Source organism: Nesoenas mayeri (genome assembly GCF_963082525.1).
Source record: "Nesoenas mayeri genome assembly, chromosome: 11".
NCBI lineage: Eukaryota > Metazoa > Chordata > Aves > Columbiformes > Columbidae > Nesoenas > Nesoenas mayeri.
This window is the reverse complement of record NC_137563.1, coordinates 17223420-17239047: the sequence shown is the minus strand read 5'-3', so window position 1 is coordinate 17239047 and position 15628 is coordinate 17223420. Positions and strand designations below refer to the sequence as shown.

Below are 15628 nucleotides of genomic sequence, written 5' to 3'. Positions count from 1 at the left end.
GAATTTACATATGGTTTGTGGGATTCCCTACCACACCCCAGCTGCCCCTCACATTCCTCTGAACTGCTGGTTGCCATCTCTTCCATGCTGACTGATGGCAGCAGGGGGAGCACCAAGGACATGGGAAACACTTCCCGACTCCAATTTTGTTACCACCTTGACAATGTTCCACAGAGGAGTACCGGGAGGAGCAACTGCAACTCCAAAACCTCTTTTGCATCCAAAGGCATAGACTGATCATATCTGTCAAGTTCAGCACAAAGAACACAACTAGGATCTTGAAAGAGCAAGAAGCCCAAATGTCACCATTGCAGATGGAATATTTGGCAAAAAACACTTGCCAAACTCTAGAATTTTATTACTCAGGGGAACAGCTGTTTTTTTCCAAAAGACAGCTTCCTGATTCTACTTTGCTGTTGTATCCTTGCCCAGCATCAGTGCCCTCACTGATGAATTTAATGGCCACGCACCAAAGTATGAAATGGCTGATAATATTCAGAGATTATATTTGGACATTGGCAAAAATCACATCCTATAAATAGCATGGCAGCAATACTCCAAAGTGAATCTTTTTTTTGCTTAAACTACAACATCACTGGCACCAGCTAAAGGTATTCAGAACAGTGTTAGACATCCTCATCTACATGGAAGTACTACAAGCTCTAGGTAGAAAAGAATGCCTGAATTACAGAATTCCTAGATGAGGAGTGTAACAGACACAGGGAAGTATGTGACCTGTTGTTGCTCTTCAACTTGTCTCTCAAGTTGAGATCACAAATCACTGGAATGTCCTTCCAGAAACCATACGATTTGATTTCAGCTGTTGACCTCAGAATTCTTCAGCTTATATTGTACTGCCAAACTTTTCTTCCAGTAAGCACAAATATTTAGTGCATCTACAGCATGAAAACTCTGAGATGACTCCCAACAGCATCAGCACATTTTATATTCAACTGCTTGTCTTTCCCAACTGGTTCCCAGTAATATCACTGAACTCAAGCATTAGCTAGCAGAACACCGTATTACTTGAAGTTCATGCTTGAATAACGAAGGCATGAAATTAAAACTGGTTTTCCTAAATGGGCTTCTATTTTAGTACAAATACATATCCTTACATTTTAATGCAACTGAGAAAAAGGTCTTAAGAATATTCAATATTCACTCTCCCCTTCAACAAAGTACACTGAAAAATCATCAGTGAAGAAAAAAGGATCAGGACAATAAATCTGCTGAAGAAAGAAAAAAAAAAGCTGTCAGATTCTTTACACTTAATTTTCTGATAGTTATACAATTCGAGTATATACAGAGTATACACCTGTGAAAGCTTGTTATTCTTATAAAGGAAGTGAAGCTATAATAGGTTTTTCAGCCTCAAAATTACCTGAAATATTCTCTTTTCAGCCCCTCTTTGTTTGGTATATTCTTTAGGCAGGAATTCTTTTAGGCTAGAAAACAAAACAAAACAACAACCAACATTTCCATAGTTAATGGTGCCTTCTTGAGGAGAGATACTTTCCATGCTCCTTTATTGGCAAAAATTTCCCCAAGCTTCCTAAAATGGGCATAAAATACCTATACAATGAAACAAAACTCTGGCTAAGTAGTTTGAACGCAAGATAATAGCTTACATAATTAAGAAAAACACTTTAGTTACATCCCCATGTAATACCTCTTCATGTCTGGAAAAGTCATCAAAAGTAAATAATAGCTGTGACACATTCCATTCTTAAACTATACAATCTCTCTCAGCAGTTCAGAGGGGTTCACATCTAAATATTGTAATCTGGGGGAAGAAGGGGACATTGAAGCTTGAGTCAGCTCTGTGTCTGAGTTGAAACACTGCTATTACTTTAAAGTAGCACTTTGATTTACTGATGTGCAGGACCAAGTTCTTCCTTTATGTCTTCCAAGAAATGTTAGAACACTAATAATTTACTGAAAAACTGCAAAGCCATTTTAAGTGGATACTTAATAACAGTCACCATCTCAAAACCAGTCATAAATTACCAGTCCTAATTTCTGTAGCACTCAGATTCTGAGGGGCTCTGAACACAAAGTAAACTAAACAAGTTCAGACTCCATGGTAGAATTCAGTCCGAAAGAATCTTTAAACACCTCACATGTACCTCCATGCAGCAGAATAAAATAAACCCTTTATCTCAGCCAAACATCCCCCAACTTGAAAACGTATCAGTATCAATTATGATCTAAGCACCAATTGATATATTCTTGCACATGTAACTGGCAGTTAGATCAGACTTTTTTTCTTTGTATTGCTGTCTATTATTTTTTCAATCAATAGACAAGTAATCACCCCAACTGAAAAGGTGAAATGTTAGTTGTAAACAGACTGAAATTATTTTAATGCTACCTGTAATCATGATATATCCTTTATGATGCAACAATAGTTTCACTTTCTGTAGCAGCTTGTTTACTGGAGTTAGCAAAACCACCTGGGACATATTGTCATTTAGCCCTCTTTAACCTCTTAAATTACACATTATGACAATGTGATAGTGAACTCAGTTGAAAAAAAAAATCTAATAGTGAGCAGTGTTTATTTAACTGAATTTACTATTTGTTCCTATGGTTCTTAAAACAAATTATACACCAATGCCAACATACTGATTGTTTTTCATTAGCATAAAGATATATCCAATGTTCTTGAAAAAGACAGTTTAAAACCGTAAAATAGGCTAGATTAAAGAACTGAGCTTATTGGTCACCAAGCATGCTTGGAAAGAAAGAGCAGGGGTGGGCAGTTTTAGCTGATCCTTTCCTATCTGCATATGAACAGTATGAGCTCTTTATTAGATATTCTTGCAGCAAATTTAAACACAGTGCAGGTACAATACAAAACTCCAGCTATATGAGGAAGGGCATGAAGGGAAGACTATTTGCCATTTGATAGTTTAAGAGCTTTCACAACTTATTTTGGCATGAGCTTCAAGGAAATTCCAACCACAAATACGAAAGGGCTGACAAGACACAGGCAATAATCTTCATCTGTGCCAGGAATCATTTATCAATGACAAAAAAAGGATACAAAAGATCTCTCTGTATAAACATATTACAGACACGGCAAAATAAACTAAGCTTTTTCAGAACAATGCTATGAAATAATACTACTCTGTTACATGCTGTTTTCTGTATGAGCTGACAGACTCTCCTTAGGGGAATCTGTAGCACGTTCAGGTTTCAATGGTGAGTGAATGGACACCTCCCAAATGTATTTCACATATTGAGCTAGAGTATACAGTTAACATGAAACATAATTACTTTCTTATTTGAAAAGCAACTGAACTCTGTACAGCAGTTTGCTGGTTAAGTTTGCTGGGAACACCTAACTCTTGAAATCATTACCATGACACACTTGTCATGAAGCAATACCCTAATGGTTTCCTGCAGGAATATTCTTGAGTGAGTGGAGGGAGAAGGGAAGAATAAGTAGACAATGGACAAGTCCCAGAGGAAGATTGTTGCGTAACTGGTCACAATTCTAGGGAATAAGAATTAAGAGCACACTGAAGTTATTACATAGGGTCTCCATAATTCGTGGAGACATCAGTAGCTCTATTAGGAAAGGTTCGTGAGCCCATCAGCAGCAAACAAACATACAGTACAAAGAAAAGCTGATTATTAATTGGAATTGAAGGATGCTTATTCACATGGTTTGTTTGCATAACTGAACTGGTACTTCAGGAAAACCTTTCAGGAGTGAAGTGTTTCAAACAACCCATGTTGCAGCACTGCATATTCCAAAGCAAGCTGTCATTTTAAAGCGATTCCCTGTGATAGAGTAAACCCCAGGCTCAGGCTCACAAAGAAAGTCTAAGAGTCAGCACTGAGCACTCAGCCAGTGGAAACATGACAGAAACTAAAAATGTGCCCATTGTTTTGTCCATCCCGTTAAGGTATCTATGACCGTCATATATAGGGAAGGTTTAATGGGCTGTGCAGTAAATAGCTTTCTTTAACCTTCCTGCATTCCTTTCCTGAGACTCCAGCCCTCAAGTTAATTCCAGTGCAGGCAAACCAAACAGAAAAATTAAAATTGGTAGAAAAACAAGACATCTCAAAATTTCAGTCAAACTAAACTTGCCCTGCTGATAGCAATAAAGTAGGAATCACAATAAAGGTTTAAGGATGGGTCACTTGTAAGCAGGACTTCAGTCCACCTCTGAAACAAAGAGCACAATTCTAGATCTCCTTTTGTACAATGCCATGAGAGGCTGAATCTGAACAACTGATTAATGCCACTAACAGCTTTGGAAAACTTAACCTCTACACACAGCAATGTTAACTTTATTCAAATGACAAAGCATCTTTCCATTCATGTACTTTCCTAGAAAATCAAACATCTGTGATACATACTGATGTACGCATAATTCACACATGGCATTACTAAATGCTGGCAGTAGTAGACTTCTAAGAACAAAATCCCAGATCTCTCACATTACCAGGTGGTTAGGGAATCCAGCTGCATACTTAAATGGCACCCTGGGGGGAGCTGGTGCCCTGTGCTGCCTAACAATCCACTGCCAAAATTCCCCTCATCAGTTGGGGTTGCAGATTTGTGTAATAAGGTTCCTTTCACAGGGAGATCGCTACAGAAAACACGCAATCTGATTACCTCTGCATGGAGTACTAAAATGCATTTAGTCTGTGGCAACTCAACATTAGTTACACTTGAGGTCACCCAAATTTAGAAGTTAGAAGTGTTTACTCTAAAAATCCAGGTTTGTGTTTGTGTTCTACATGAGGTCCGAACTGGATCTGTGCTTGAAAGCCTCCAAACTCACAGGCCTTCTCAAAGGAGACAGGATGGGAACCATTCAGAATGTCATCACGAGCCTACAGAAAGTAAGCAAACACAGGTCAGGGACATCCAAAATAACTATTACATCTCTGAAATTCCTTGGAAACTTCAACACAAAATTCAGCAACACACTTCTCTGTCTGAATGTCTTTATTATTCCATTCTGGATGTGTTTATGACTAATAAAATAAACAACAGGCTGGATTATTTTCTAGTGAATATCTAAAGAGACTTATTGAAACCACCATTGTAACTTCCATCAAAAGGATGACCTGACACCTACCTCCTGCTGCACATATATATAAAGTACCACATATGTATATACACTTAAGTGCACATACACACATATATACAGATATATATGTATGTGTACATACAAACACATAAAAGCTCTTATCTTATCACCTTGCAACAGCAGGGAAAAATGACCTGCATACTTAGTAAAAGCAGATTACTATTATAGAAATGGCAACAGGAGAAGGCAAGCAGCATTTTCCTTCCTTCCAGTGGTCACAGAAGATGATGGATGTTATACGTCTGGCAATAGAAGGCTCATCTATCCATATACCAAACAATGTCATGTCAGTATTAACACATACTGCCATAACAGTAGCGTGCAAGAAATATCTAAGTGGCAGGAGTACAGCTAAGTTTGATACAGTCTTCTAAAATACATGAAAAATGTAATGCAGTCTTATGGGCAATGCCATCTTTATCTTCTGCTTCAGAGGTTAAAAATGTAATTTAGATCAATCCCATTTAAATCAGCTGCAAGTATAAAAAATGAACATTTTGTTAAGCTTTTTTTTTTTATTATTATTATTTTAAAAACTAAAAAACCATGAAGGGTTTAAAAGCCTATATATGAGACTGCACTACAGGCAACTGCACTGGAGCCTTCAGTTAAATAGCATTTTCTGCATAAAACTCTAAGCTTTGCTAAAGTATGTATAGCACCTCTGACAGACTGTAGAACCTGCCTAGGTGGGCTCCCACCATGGAACATGGTCTGGCCCATTTGAACAGGATGCCTGCCAGCCTGGTGTGCCCACTGGGCTGAAGACTGGGAAGGGAGCACAGAAACAGCACTCCCACTGATCAGGTGGGAAGAGAAAAGAGACAAGCAACAGACAGCTGGTTCCAAGATTGACCTGACATTCCATATTACAGAGAAAGCATCACCTAGAGAAGAACTAAAATGGGGAGAGGAACTAAAAATCACACTAAATACATTCATGAATTTTAAGGAAACCAGGACAAGGACATGAAAGTCAGTGGATTTTTGGTTCAATGTCCATTATTGGGTTGAAAGTATTTCATTAAAAAGAATCAGCAAAGCCTCAGTACTGCCACATGTTCTTGGAGGAATAGACCAGAAAGTAAAATAGAAGCACATCCAGAACTGGAATTCTAGAAGACTGGGTACTTCAGCAACAGATACTTTCTAATTAACCTACAAAAGTTTCCTCAGACAAGGTAGAACCTGTACTTCTAGTCCACATACTGTACCTGAACATAAAGCAAATTAAGTTGCACAGGATCTCTTGAATCTACATTCTGGTCTGAATAGAAGAACTTTCGTCTCAACAGTAATGTTTCATTTTCATCGACTCCTTGTTCTCTAAATGTTCGGCTGTGATCTAGCCAATTTACTGTAACAGAACCACAGACATGCACATTGTTAAATACACAGTGTTGCAACTGTTAATAGCTGTTGTGACAATCATGTGATAATTGGCATTTCTACTGGATCGGGAAACTGCAGAATATGTTGCTTTCATTTCTGTTTCTAGTTAGGACTGAAGGTTGCTACAAATGAGAATTTAAGAGCAGCACTGCTGAGAAATAAAAATTTACTGCATCATAAGACATCATTTATATTGTTGAAGAAACAACTTACAGCAATGTTTTAATAATAAATTTAGATCTTCAAAGCTTCATTGCAAAACTACTTAAAAGTTTACCAAGTTTCTCCCCCAAAGCCAATTGTTTTGTTTACTTCTCTGAATACAGTTTTAAAACATCTTTCTACCACTCTCAGTTTATCTCAGTGCCCTAATGTAAAATAGAAAAAATGCTTCTCATGACTTTACACATAAAACAACACAAATACTGTCTTAGTTCTTTGGCAAACCCCATTTACACTTAAAATTTATACCTTCAAAGACAAACTACCTTTTAATGGCTTTCAGTAAGCATCAATATTTAAATATCTAACCTTAATGAAGAGGTGAGAACAATAAGTAAAGAAGTGACCCTTCACACTTAAGTTACAGCTCCCCTACCAAAAAAGTGAAAAAAAACCAACAACAACAACAAACAAACACCACATCAGAAACCACGCCACACTTCAAAAGATCTGCTAACTCTCATAGCTAGAGGCAATAACTTGTCCATTTACCCAATTTTAAAATAACTTGGTAGCAGACAACATCATATATATACAGATGTAAAAGGATAATCTGAGACACACTGAAGAATCTAAAAATGCATTCCTGTATGGTTTTCTTGTACTATACTGTGAAAAGATATTAATCGAAGAGTGATCCTGAATTATACTACTCACAATCATCATCTGTATGAAGCTTTGCCTTCAGTTTTTCCATTTTTCTTTCATCACGCAACAATGTCCTATCTTTCTTAAGCGTTCCTGTACTCTCCTCTTTCTTCTCTTCAATGCTTTCCTGGATTAAGGAATATTCCTCATAATTTGTTATTCCTAGAATTATAAAGAAATCTGGTGTATGTAACAAAAATTTAATACATTTTATGACAGGTGAAATATTCTTTTCCATATATTAAACCACCAAATCTTAATTTCAAGTATAGTAAAGATATGCCAGATGAAATCCTAAAACTGTATGGGGAAGGAGATCTCAAGAATAATCTACAATTTCCACACTCAAGACATCTCTCCAGTATCTGGCAATATCCTTAAAATACATCATCCCTTCATCATATGCTGCATTTGCCATTTTCAGAAAGATATTAAGCTTTTTTGTTATCTACCAACAGAAGCTACCAGTTTAAAAACATGATGGAATTTTAAATAGCAATGAATTCCAGAATGGTGACATGCCATTGTAAATTTCCTTCCATGGATGCCTACAATTGCTTCCTGAGAACTGAGTAATTTCAGCTTGTGTAGAAGAAATGTGGCAGAACAGACTGAGGAATAGAAACCATGTAAGAAAGATTTTTTTTTTTTAGACTCCCATGAATTTTACATTAAACTGGATTAAAAATCAGTTCACAACATTCAGCATATGTGCTAAGTTGCTCTCATTGCTTTATTCTGCTTGGTTTTCTTTATCTGTTTGGTAAAGCATGCTTATGCTATACAGGAAAGCAAATTAAATGCTTACCTACATGATCAAATTCATGAAAGTAAGTCAAACTAATTTGTCAAGTAAATTAGTTAGAGCACATTAGAATCCAGCATAGAAACACTAAAACAAAATCAACATGGATGAATTTAAATTTAGCTTATTTCATTTTCCCAGTAAATTAATTTAAATTAAGGCTACTATTATTCTAAATGAAAATTAAGCAAGGGTTTAAGATTATTTAAACTAATCCAAGTTGGATACGTGTTTATAGGTAAATATGAATTAGTTTTCAAAAATGTCCCTACTTAGATTAATATAAAGACAGACCAATACGACACCATTTTGGCCAGCTGCTCTCAATGGCTTCTATATGTTGTTTCACACATGAAATGATACTGTGATCAACTCTTAATCATGATAACATAGAGCCCTAAGTTTAGGTATATTTGAAGGTTAACAATATTTCTTTTATCGCACCTGTTTATATTTTATCCCATTCTCTACCACATAGCAAGAAAGCATATGTAAAAGGATGATAATAATAATAATAATATCTAACTGTACTGTCGGATTACTTTGTAATACTGAAGTTTAAGACTATAACTAACTGCTGCCATCTTTCATAAAACCTAGACACAGATGTCAAAAAAGTATTTGGTAAATGTTAACTGATATCAAAGTTGTGGGGTTTGAGGGGGTTGGTTTTTGTTTGGGGTGGTATTTTCGGTTTGGGTTTTTGTTTGTTTGTTTTACATATATGCCAATTTCTAGCCACTAATAGACATAACATCCAAAAAACCAATATGTAAATATGACAGAAAATGTATTTTTTAAGGAAGTGGGTTCCAAAATCTTACCTATCCTGCTGCAAATGGTAACCAGCAATTCACCAACTGTTTTAGAATCATCCACCATGACTGTTTTCACTGAACCATCCAACATACGTATTTTCTGAGGTCTCTGTTTCTTTTTGTACTCCAGTATATCCTAGGAAGTAAAAATCACTGTTGCTAAATGTTTTTGGAAACCACCACAATCCAACCCAATAACTTATGTGCTTAAACCGTGATTCCATCCCCACCCCCAAAGCTGGATTTTACCTTTGTTATAGTGTAAGCAAACTTATTCACATAAACTTGAGAAGTGACTACTTCTAGTTTACCAACGTAATTTTTCAATAACTTGCCCTAGCTGGCAAGACCAAAACCTGGACAGGGCAGGATAGACCAAAGCACCTTTATGCTGCACCAACCAGTTTAGCATTTAAGAAGGATGGCTCACAGCAACAACCAGACTAATGAACCACTGAGGTACAGCAAGGAAGAGAAGTAGGCCCATTTCAGGAGTAGACTCAGGACCTTCCTATCCCTCCAAATGCGCAACATTCCTCTTGCTATTTGGGAAACAAGTTTTCTAAACACACATTGATGAAAGAAGCAACAGGCTTGCACCATACCCCATTTCTCAGCATATAATAATCCAGTGTTCTTCCAGCCTCCAGCCATATACCTTTTCGAGGATCTTCATCTGACAAGAACAACCCATAATCAGAGGCTGTGGAACAGAAGAGATGGAGACTCATTGAAAAATATCAAATCTAATAAGGCCAACATGGTTTTATTCAAAGTTATTCAGCTTTGAGGTTGAGCTTCCATTAAACTTGTCTTCCATTCTTAATGAACTTGGATAGAAATCTTTTCTGTGCTTCAGAAAATATTTAGCTTGGCAGCAAATAGCAGGGTGTATCAGGCTTTATAGAAGACTAGAACAAAAGCTTCACTAAGCAAGAACATGTCACATTTACTGTGTAATTTATAGTACATTTGTAATTATTTCTCTTCAAACTGACTTTTTAAAAATGCTTATAGGTCCTGCTTTGGAACTGACTAGCCACAAGCAGAAGCAGTTTGGACTTAACTATAGCATACTATTTGAAGCAGTAGTTCTATTTAAATAAAAATATTCTTTGTTTTCAATTGCTCACATACTGAGTTTACGCTATACTTAGGAATCTTTCTGGTAGACACCTCAGGTTTAGGCATTTGAAAAAATGCAAGGCTTCTGGAATTATATCCATAATAACAACTTCAGGAAAAACTTGCATCTGTTGCAGGCTGAACACATGCCAATTGATGCTTTCAGGATCACAAGTAAACTACAACTCTCGTCGTCACATAAGAACAAACGCAGGCTTAGGCTTCAAAGACTAAACTCCAGATATACAAAATGAAGGACCACGACTGTCAACCAAAGCATCTCTTCTTGATAAATATTTGCATGAAGAATTGATAGAGTGCACTTCACTATCACAAACAGTGTAAACTATTGTTCATCAGCTGAGCCTGCTCTAAGTGCAGTTCTACAATTTAACAGATGTTTCTCACCCAAGCTGGCCAGCTGCATGCACTCAGCCTGTTAAACAGCAGGGCAGGGTGGTACCTCCTTTGTTTTCCAGCCATGTGTTCAGATCCTCTGATCAGAAAGTCAGGTAAAACTAGCTACAATTTTTGGACAATGTTTCATCTTTATATATCATGCATAGCAACAATTTATATTTAACAGCATTTACATTGAACACATTGTTACTCATGCAAGCATATAAAAGAGCTTAGTCTTAATTAACAGAAGTGCAACCAACTTACAGATACACAATTTCCAAGGAAGAATCCTTCCAAAACCAACTGAACAAGAAGAAAAATTTAGCTTGCTGACCCTAATTAAAAATTCCACTGAAACACCCAGTGATCCATACATACAGAGATGTTTATGACAAATTCAGTACAGAGTCAGTTATGTAAATTTTTAGGATTTGTGCCTATAAATAGGTTGTGACCTTTAGAAGCACAGAAAGTGCCTTGCAGAGAGCACAGAATTACCAAGGAAGAACAGACTGCTCTGATATTCCTTTCGGAGGGATGCATCCTAGTAATGAAGTCAGAGTAGCTGTGCAGCTCACTCTTAACACCATGACCACTTTTGTGGCACCACGCGCCTGTTGGAGAAGTGAAATGTGCATGGTTGACAGTCAAAACACAGGACAATTACATTTTCTGTGGCGCAGGAATGAGTTTGATCAGTCTATACTGCACCTCTGCGAGCCCTCTGAACAAGCAAACACATTTTCACAGCCACAAAGGAGGGAAAAGGATTTGTTATGGTAACCTTCTTTCTATTCATCACTCAACTTCATAAAGTTGTTCAAAGTTTAGAACTGCACTGCAATCGTATATGAAGGAAAAAACCTTCTGTATAATCAAAGAGAGTTCCTAGGCTTTTCTATGAGGTTTGCGATGTTCGGGGATATTTATTACTCAGCTTCTCTGAATGCAACAGCTATTCAACAGAGCTGCTGTGAGAGATCGGTATGGTAGAAATGCACAGCAAACTGAAGCTGTATAATGAGGCTTTCTAAGGACTCCTGCTAAGGAGCAGAATTTCTAAGTAACAGTAATACTGTCCATTACTGTTAAGTTTTTCTAACAGTTCAGACAAACTTTTCAAAACAGCTCTAAAGGTTGAGAGCTGTGCATAAAACTCAATCAACCTGCTTTAAGAATTACATTCCAGTGGCATTATATACAGTATAGCACCAAAAGATTCTGAGGAATCTGAATTTTTTTTTAACAACTTTGATTACATTTAAACCAGAGTTTTCATCCAAATTAAGACACATTTCATGGCCTGCATTGACCTAAGTTGCTCAATAGGTACAGACAGTTAAATTTCACTAACATGGAGCAGCGTTCTGACTATGATACGCACAGCATGGTGATGCTTTTACTTATAAAAATAACTGGTTTCAAACATTTCCCTTTGCACATTTTGGAGATGTCCAGCCATTCTTTTGCAATTTCTGTTGTCCCTTCCTATGGTGAGGCACAAAATAAGTCTGCGCAGGTTTTCCTAGAAAGCATTATCACAAATATTGCTTTTAAAAAAAATTATACCATAAAAATTGCTTTCTAAGTAGGGAAAAAACTCCTTTATCAGGCAAACAAGCAATTTATTTAAGAAGTCGAAGTTCCACAAAAAAGTATCCTTTGTAGAAAAACCTCTGTCACAATGTAAGGAACAAAAAGAATGCAGCTACCTTCTGTCACTTAATCATCTGTCTTCACTTTGTGTCTGTCACTCCAGAGCCTTATGATTTAAATAATAATTAAAAAAAAACCCAACCCTCGAACTAGAGAGATAAACAGAGGAAGTGAACAGTGTGTAAAACAAAGAAAGGAAAAAAAACCACCATGGTCTATGTCTATTTTCAGTTCAACCAATGAATTTATTAAGGACAAATAGGGGAACTCACCTTGCCCTGTCTGAGCCTCAGGCACTCGTTCACGAATAACTCTACAGGCATCATACACTGCAGTGGAAGGTTCAAACTGCATTGTCTTCACTACATTGCATTGGCGGACACAGATCTTCAAGGAAAGAGCTACCATGGTGGCAAGTCACTTGCAAGCTCCTACTGAAGTATCTGGAAAAGCAGTAATGGCATTATTGCTTAGAATTTTCCATTTAATGTTTTAATACGCTTGACTTTCTGATTAAAAAATAGTTCAGTAGAATTACATATATTCAAATGAAGTTCTATTAATATATAGTCTCATTAGCATAATTAAGCTAGGAATAATCCAAAACATGTATTTCTCTCAGTATATTGGAAATAATTTTTCAAAAATTTGTGTACAATTAAAGGTTGATATTTTGTCTGAGGTATGTCAAAATGGTGCATATGTAAACAATACACTTATTGGGTATATTGTCAACCTATTTACTACTGACAGAAAATTATTTTCTCTCAAGACACCTTTTTATTACATTTCAATTAGCTGGTAACTCACAGTTTACAACAACTACTTAAATGAAAACAGGATTTTCTTAGTACATAACCTCTCCTTTCTGAAGATTCCAGAGTGTACAATACTGTGTTGTGTCTGTGTTTTGTGGCGTTTCTTTTTTTTTTTTCCAAGTATCCACATAGATCTGCTAGATGTTTTTATCCTGTTTTGCAGTTACCCAAAGCTTCAAGAATGAGCTATTTTTCATATCAGTTCTATTTCAGAATCATCACTGAATTTGACAGCATTTGTCTACAGAAACAGGAAGGTACAGATGCTTTTTTTGTTTTGTTTCATTTTGTGGATAGTCTGGGTTTTGTCTCAAGTGTCTTCTCTTGCTGTCATAACATTTCAAACCACTCTTCCGTAATTAGACTTTCCACAGTGATCTCCAAGAACTCTTCAGAACTCAAGTCCTTTCTGCATAAATACAGAATCTACTAGAATCCACTAGAATCCCCCAATCACTTCCGCATAAATTCACATGTGTATTTTAAATAGAGGGATGTGAGATCCTGTGGACTACTGCCACTGATGATAATTTGAGCAGGACAATTTCCAGTAGTTAAACAAAAACAAACTCCAGTTGTGCAACTTTTTTACAGCCCAGATACTCAGTACTGTTTGGCAAAATCACTTTAAGGAACAGGAAGGAACTACCATTTACATTTCATCAATTCACCAATGCACTGAGCTCAGAGATTGCATTCCTCCTCCAAGGCACAGATAGCAGACAAATCATTTCTCTACCACTAACATTTAGGAGCAGCTTTGACTCTAACATGTCATCCTCCCCCATATTTTTCTGGCAGCCCATCCATCTGCCTCTCCAAAGTAAACATCATCCTGCTTCAGATTTTTTAATACTTCCAAGACCACTCACTACCAGTATGAAATTCTAGACACGATAAGACTATCTGACAAATGAAAAGGGGTGAATGAGTGAAAAAACATACCAGAAATATTCATGTACATGCCTCAATGCGTTCCTACTCTATCAGTGTCTGATAACAACACAAGCTGTATTTTGAACTAATCATTCTAGGCAGAGGTCTGGTATTAATAAATTGATGAAGATCTCTCCGTACTACAAAATACTATTCATAATAGTTCCTAAACCCTATCCAACAGGTATTTCCATTTCAGAAGTAATTATTCAGTACAGCAGCAGCACAAAATAATTGCAAGTCAAAAAATGAATCTCTGTAGTATTTGCATAGAGATTCACCATAACTGGTTTCTGTTTAGCGCAAACTTCATTTATACATAAGCAAACCTCAGAGCATTACAAAATCAAAAATATCCCATGAAACCACAGATTGGAACAGGTTTTCACCATCCAGAATGGTCCCAGGAAGAAAGATCATGTTCATGTGTGCTTATGTTCACTGTTAAAAAGAGTGGCACACTGAACAGCTGGAAAAGAGACAGATCAGCTGGGAAACTGTCGGAGTCAGCTGCTCGGAAGGCAGTTCTGATGCACAGGTGCCCTCTGAAGCCTGGGCTGTCAGCTCCCAGTGAGGCAAGGGCATGAACCACAGTTCCAGCTCCATTAGAGTGGGATCATTATAACATAACCCTCTGAACAATCTCTCTCACCTATATTCTATTCTTCTTAAAAGGAGGAAATGACAAAGTGACACCAGTGAGCAGGCAAGTTCTAGAAAAAGCTTTCCTCTCTCTCTTCTTTGCTTTCTATTGCACCTGAAGTTAAGACTTGCAAGCCACACACATCTCATCTTCAGACTTCATCTGATTATCTTGTCTATCAGAAAGCAAAATGAATACTGACCTCCTCCTAGCAACTTTCCCATGAGCAAGCTGCAGTCTTAACATTTGGTATGAATGACTTCGGTTAAAGGGAAATAGTCACTCAGAAATAAAGCAAGCACACTCCATAATTCTCGGGGTGGGGGGGGGGGGGGGGAGTGGTGCAGGGAGAGGAAAAAAAAAACAACCCCCCACACAAAAACTTGAGTAGATGCATAAAAAGAGGTCTCCTCTCTTCTGCTAACATATAAAGGACTAATACAGATGACTAAATCTGTATTCTCAGACACTAAAGCAAAGTGAATACAATACAGTTGCATAGCCACATTGTAGCACCTTCTGGAAGATCAAACTAAACTTCTCCTTTTAAGGAAGAAAATAGGATCCACCTGAAAAATCTTGCTGGGTAATGAAATGATTGATGGCTTTCTGGTACAAAATACTAGACATGTGACTGAATAGTCATAAATTAGCACCTGAAGTTTCATGCCATACAAATCCTGTATTGCCAGCAATGACAGTACTGAGTCTCATGCAAGTTATGGTGATGTAATATTATGCTTCCTATGTATAGCTGAATCTTCTAATATTTCAGAAAATGTTGTTTTATTTTAAGGTGATGTGTCCTAAGATTATGGCATGAAAATAGACACAGTTACTTGCAAACAGAAAAATCTACTTAATCTTTTATTCTACCCTTTTATACGTAAAACTCAAAAATGGATTTTTAAAACAGGCACTAACATACATCAAGGAACATCCAGATTCAGTCCAGTATCTAATCTCTCTCTATGAATGGAGAAAAAGGAGCAAAGAAATGCCAAATGTGGAAAACTGACCACGAAAGCTTAACTGGGAAAATAAAAAAT

At 36.9% G+C, this 15628-nt stretch overlaps 1 protein-coding gene across 1 annotated transcript in view; it reads right to left on the bottom strand.

Moving 5' to 3' along the window:
* TLN2 (talin 2) overlaps nt 1-15628 on the bottom strand; it is a 158703-nt gene that overhangs the window by 78803 nt on the left and 64272 nt on the right. The window contains exons 3-9 of the mRNA XM_080351330.1: nt 12455-12625; nt 9605-9702; nt 9006-9135; nt 7386-7538; nt 6329-6471; nt 4727-4854; nt 1382-1445 (exon numbers count right to left, since the gene is read on the bottom strand). Coding sequence (XP_080207456.1) covers nt 1382-1445; nt 4727-4854; nt 6329-6471; nt 7386-7538; nt 9006-9135; nt 9605-9702; nt 12455-12590 — 852 coding nt within the window. The 5' untranslated portion in view covers nt 12591-12625. The remainder of the gene's footprint in view (nt 1-1381; nt 1446-4726; nt 4855-6328; nt 6472-7385; nt 7539-9005; nt 9136-9604; nt 9703-12454; nt 12626-15628) is intronic.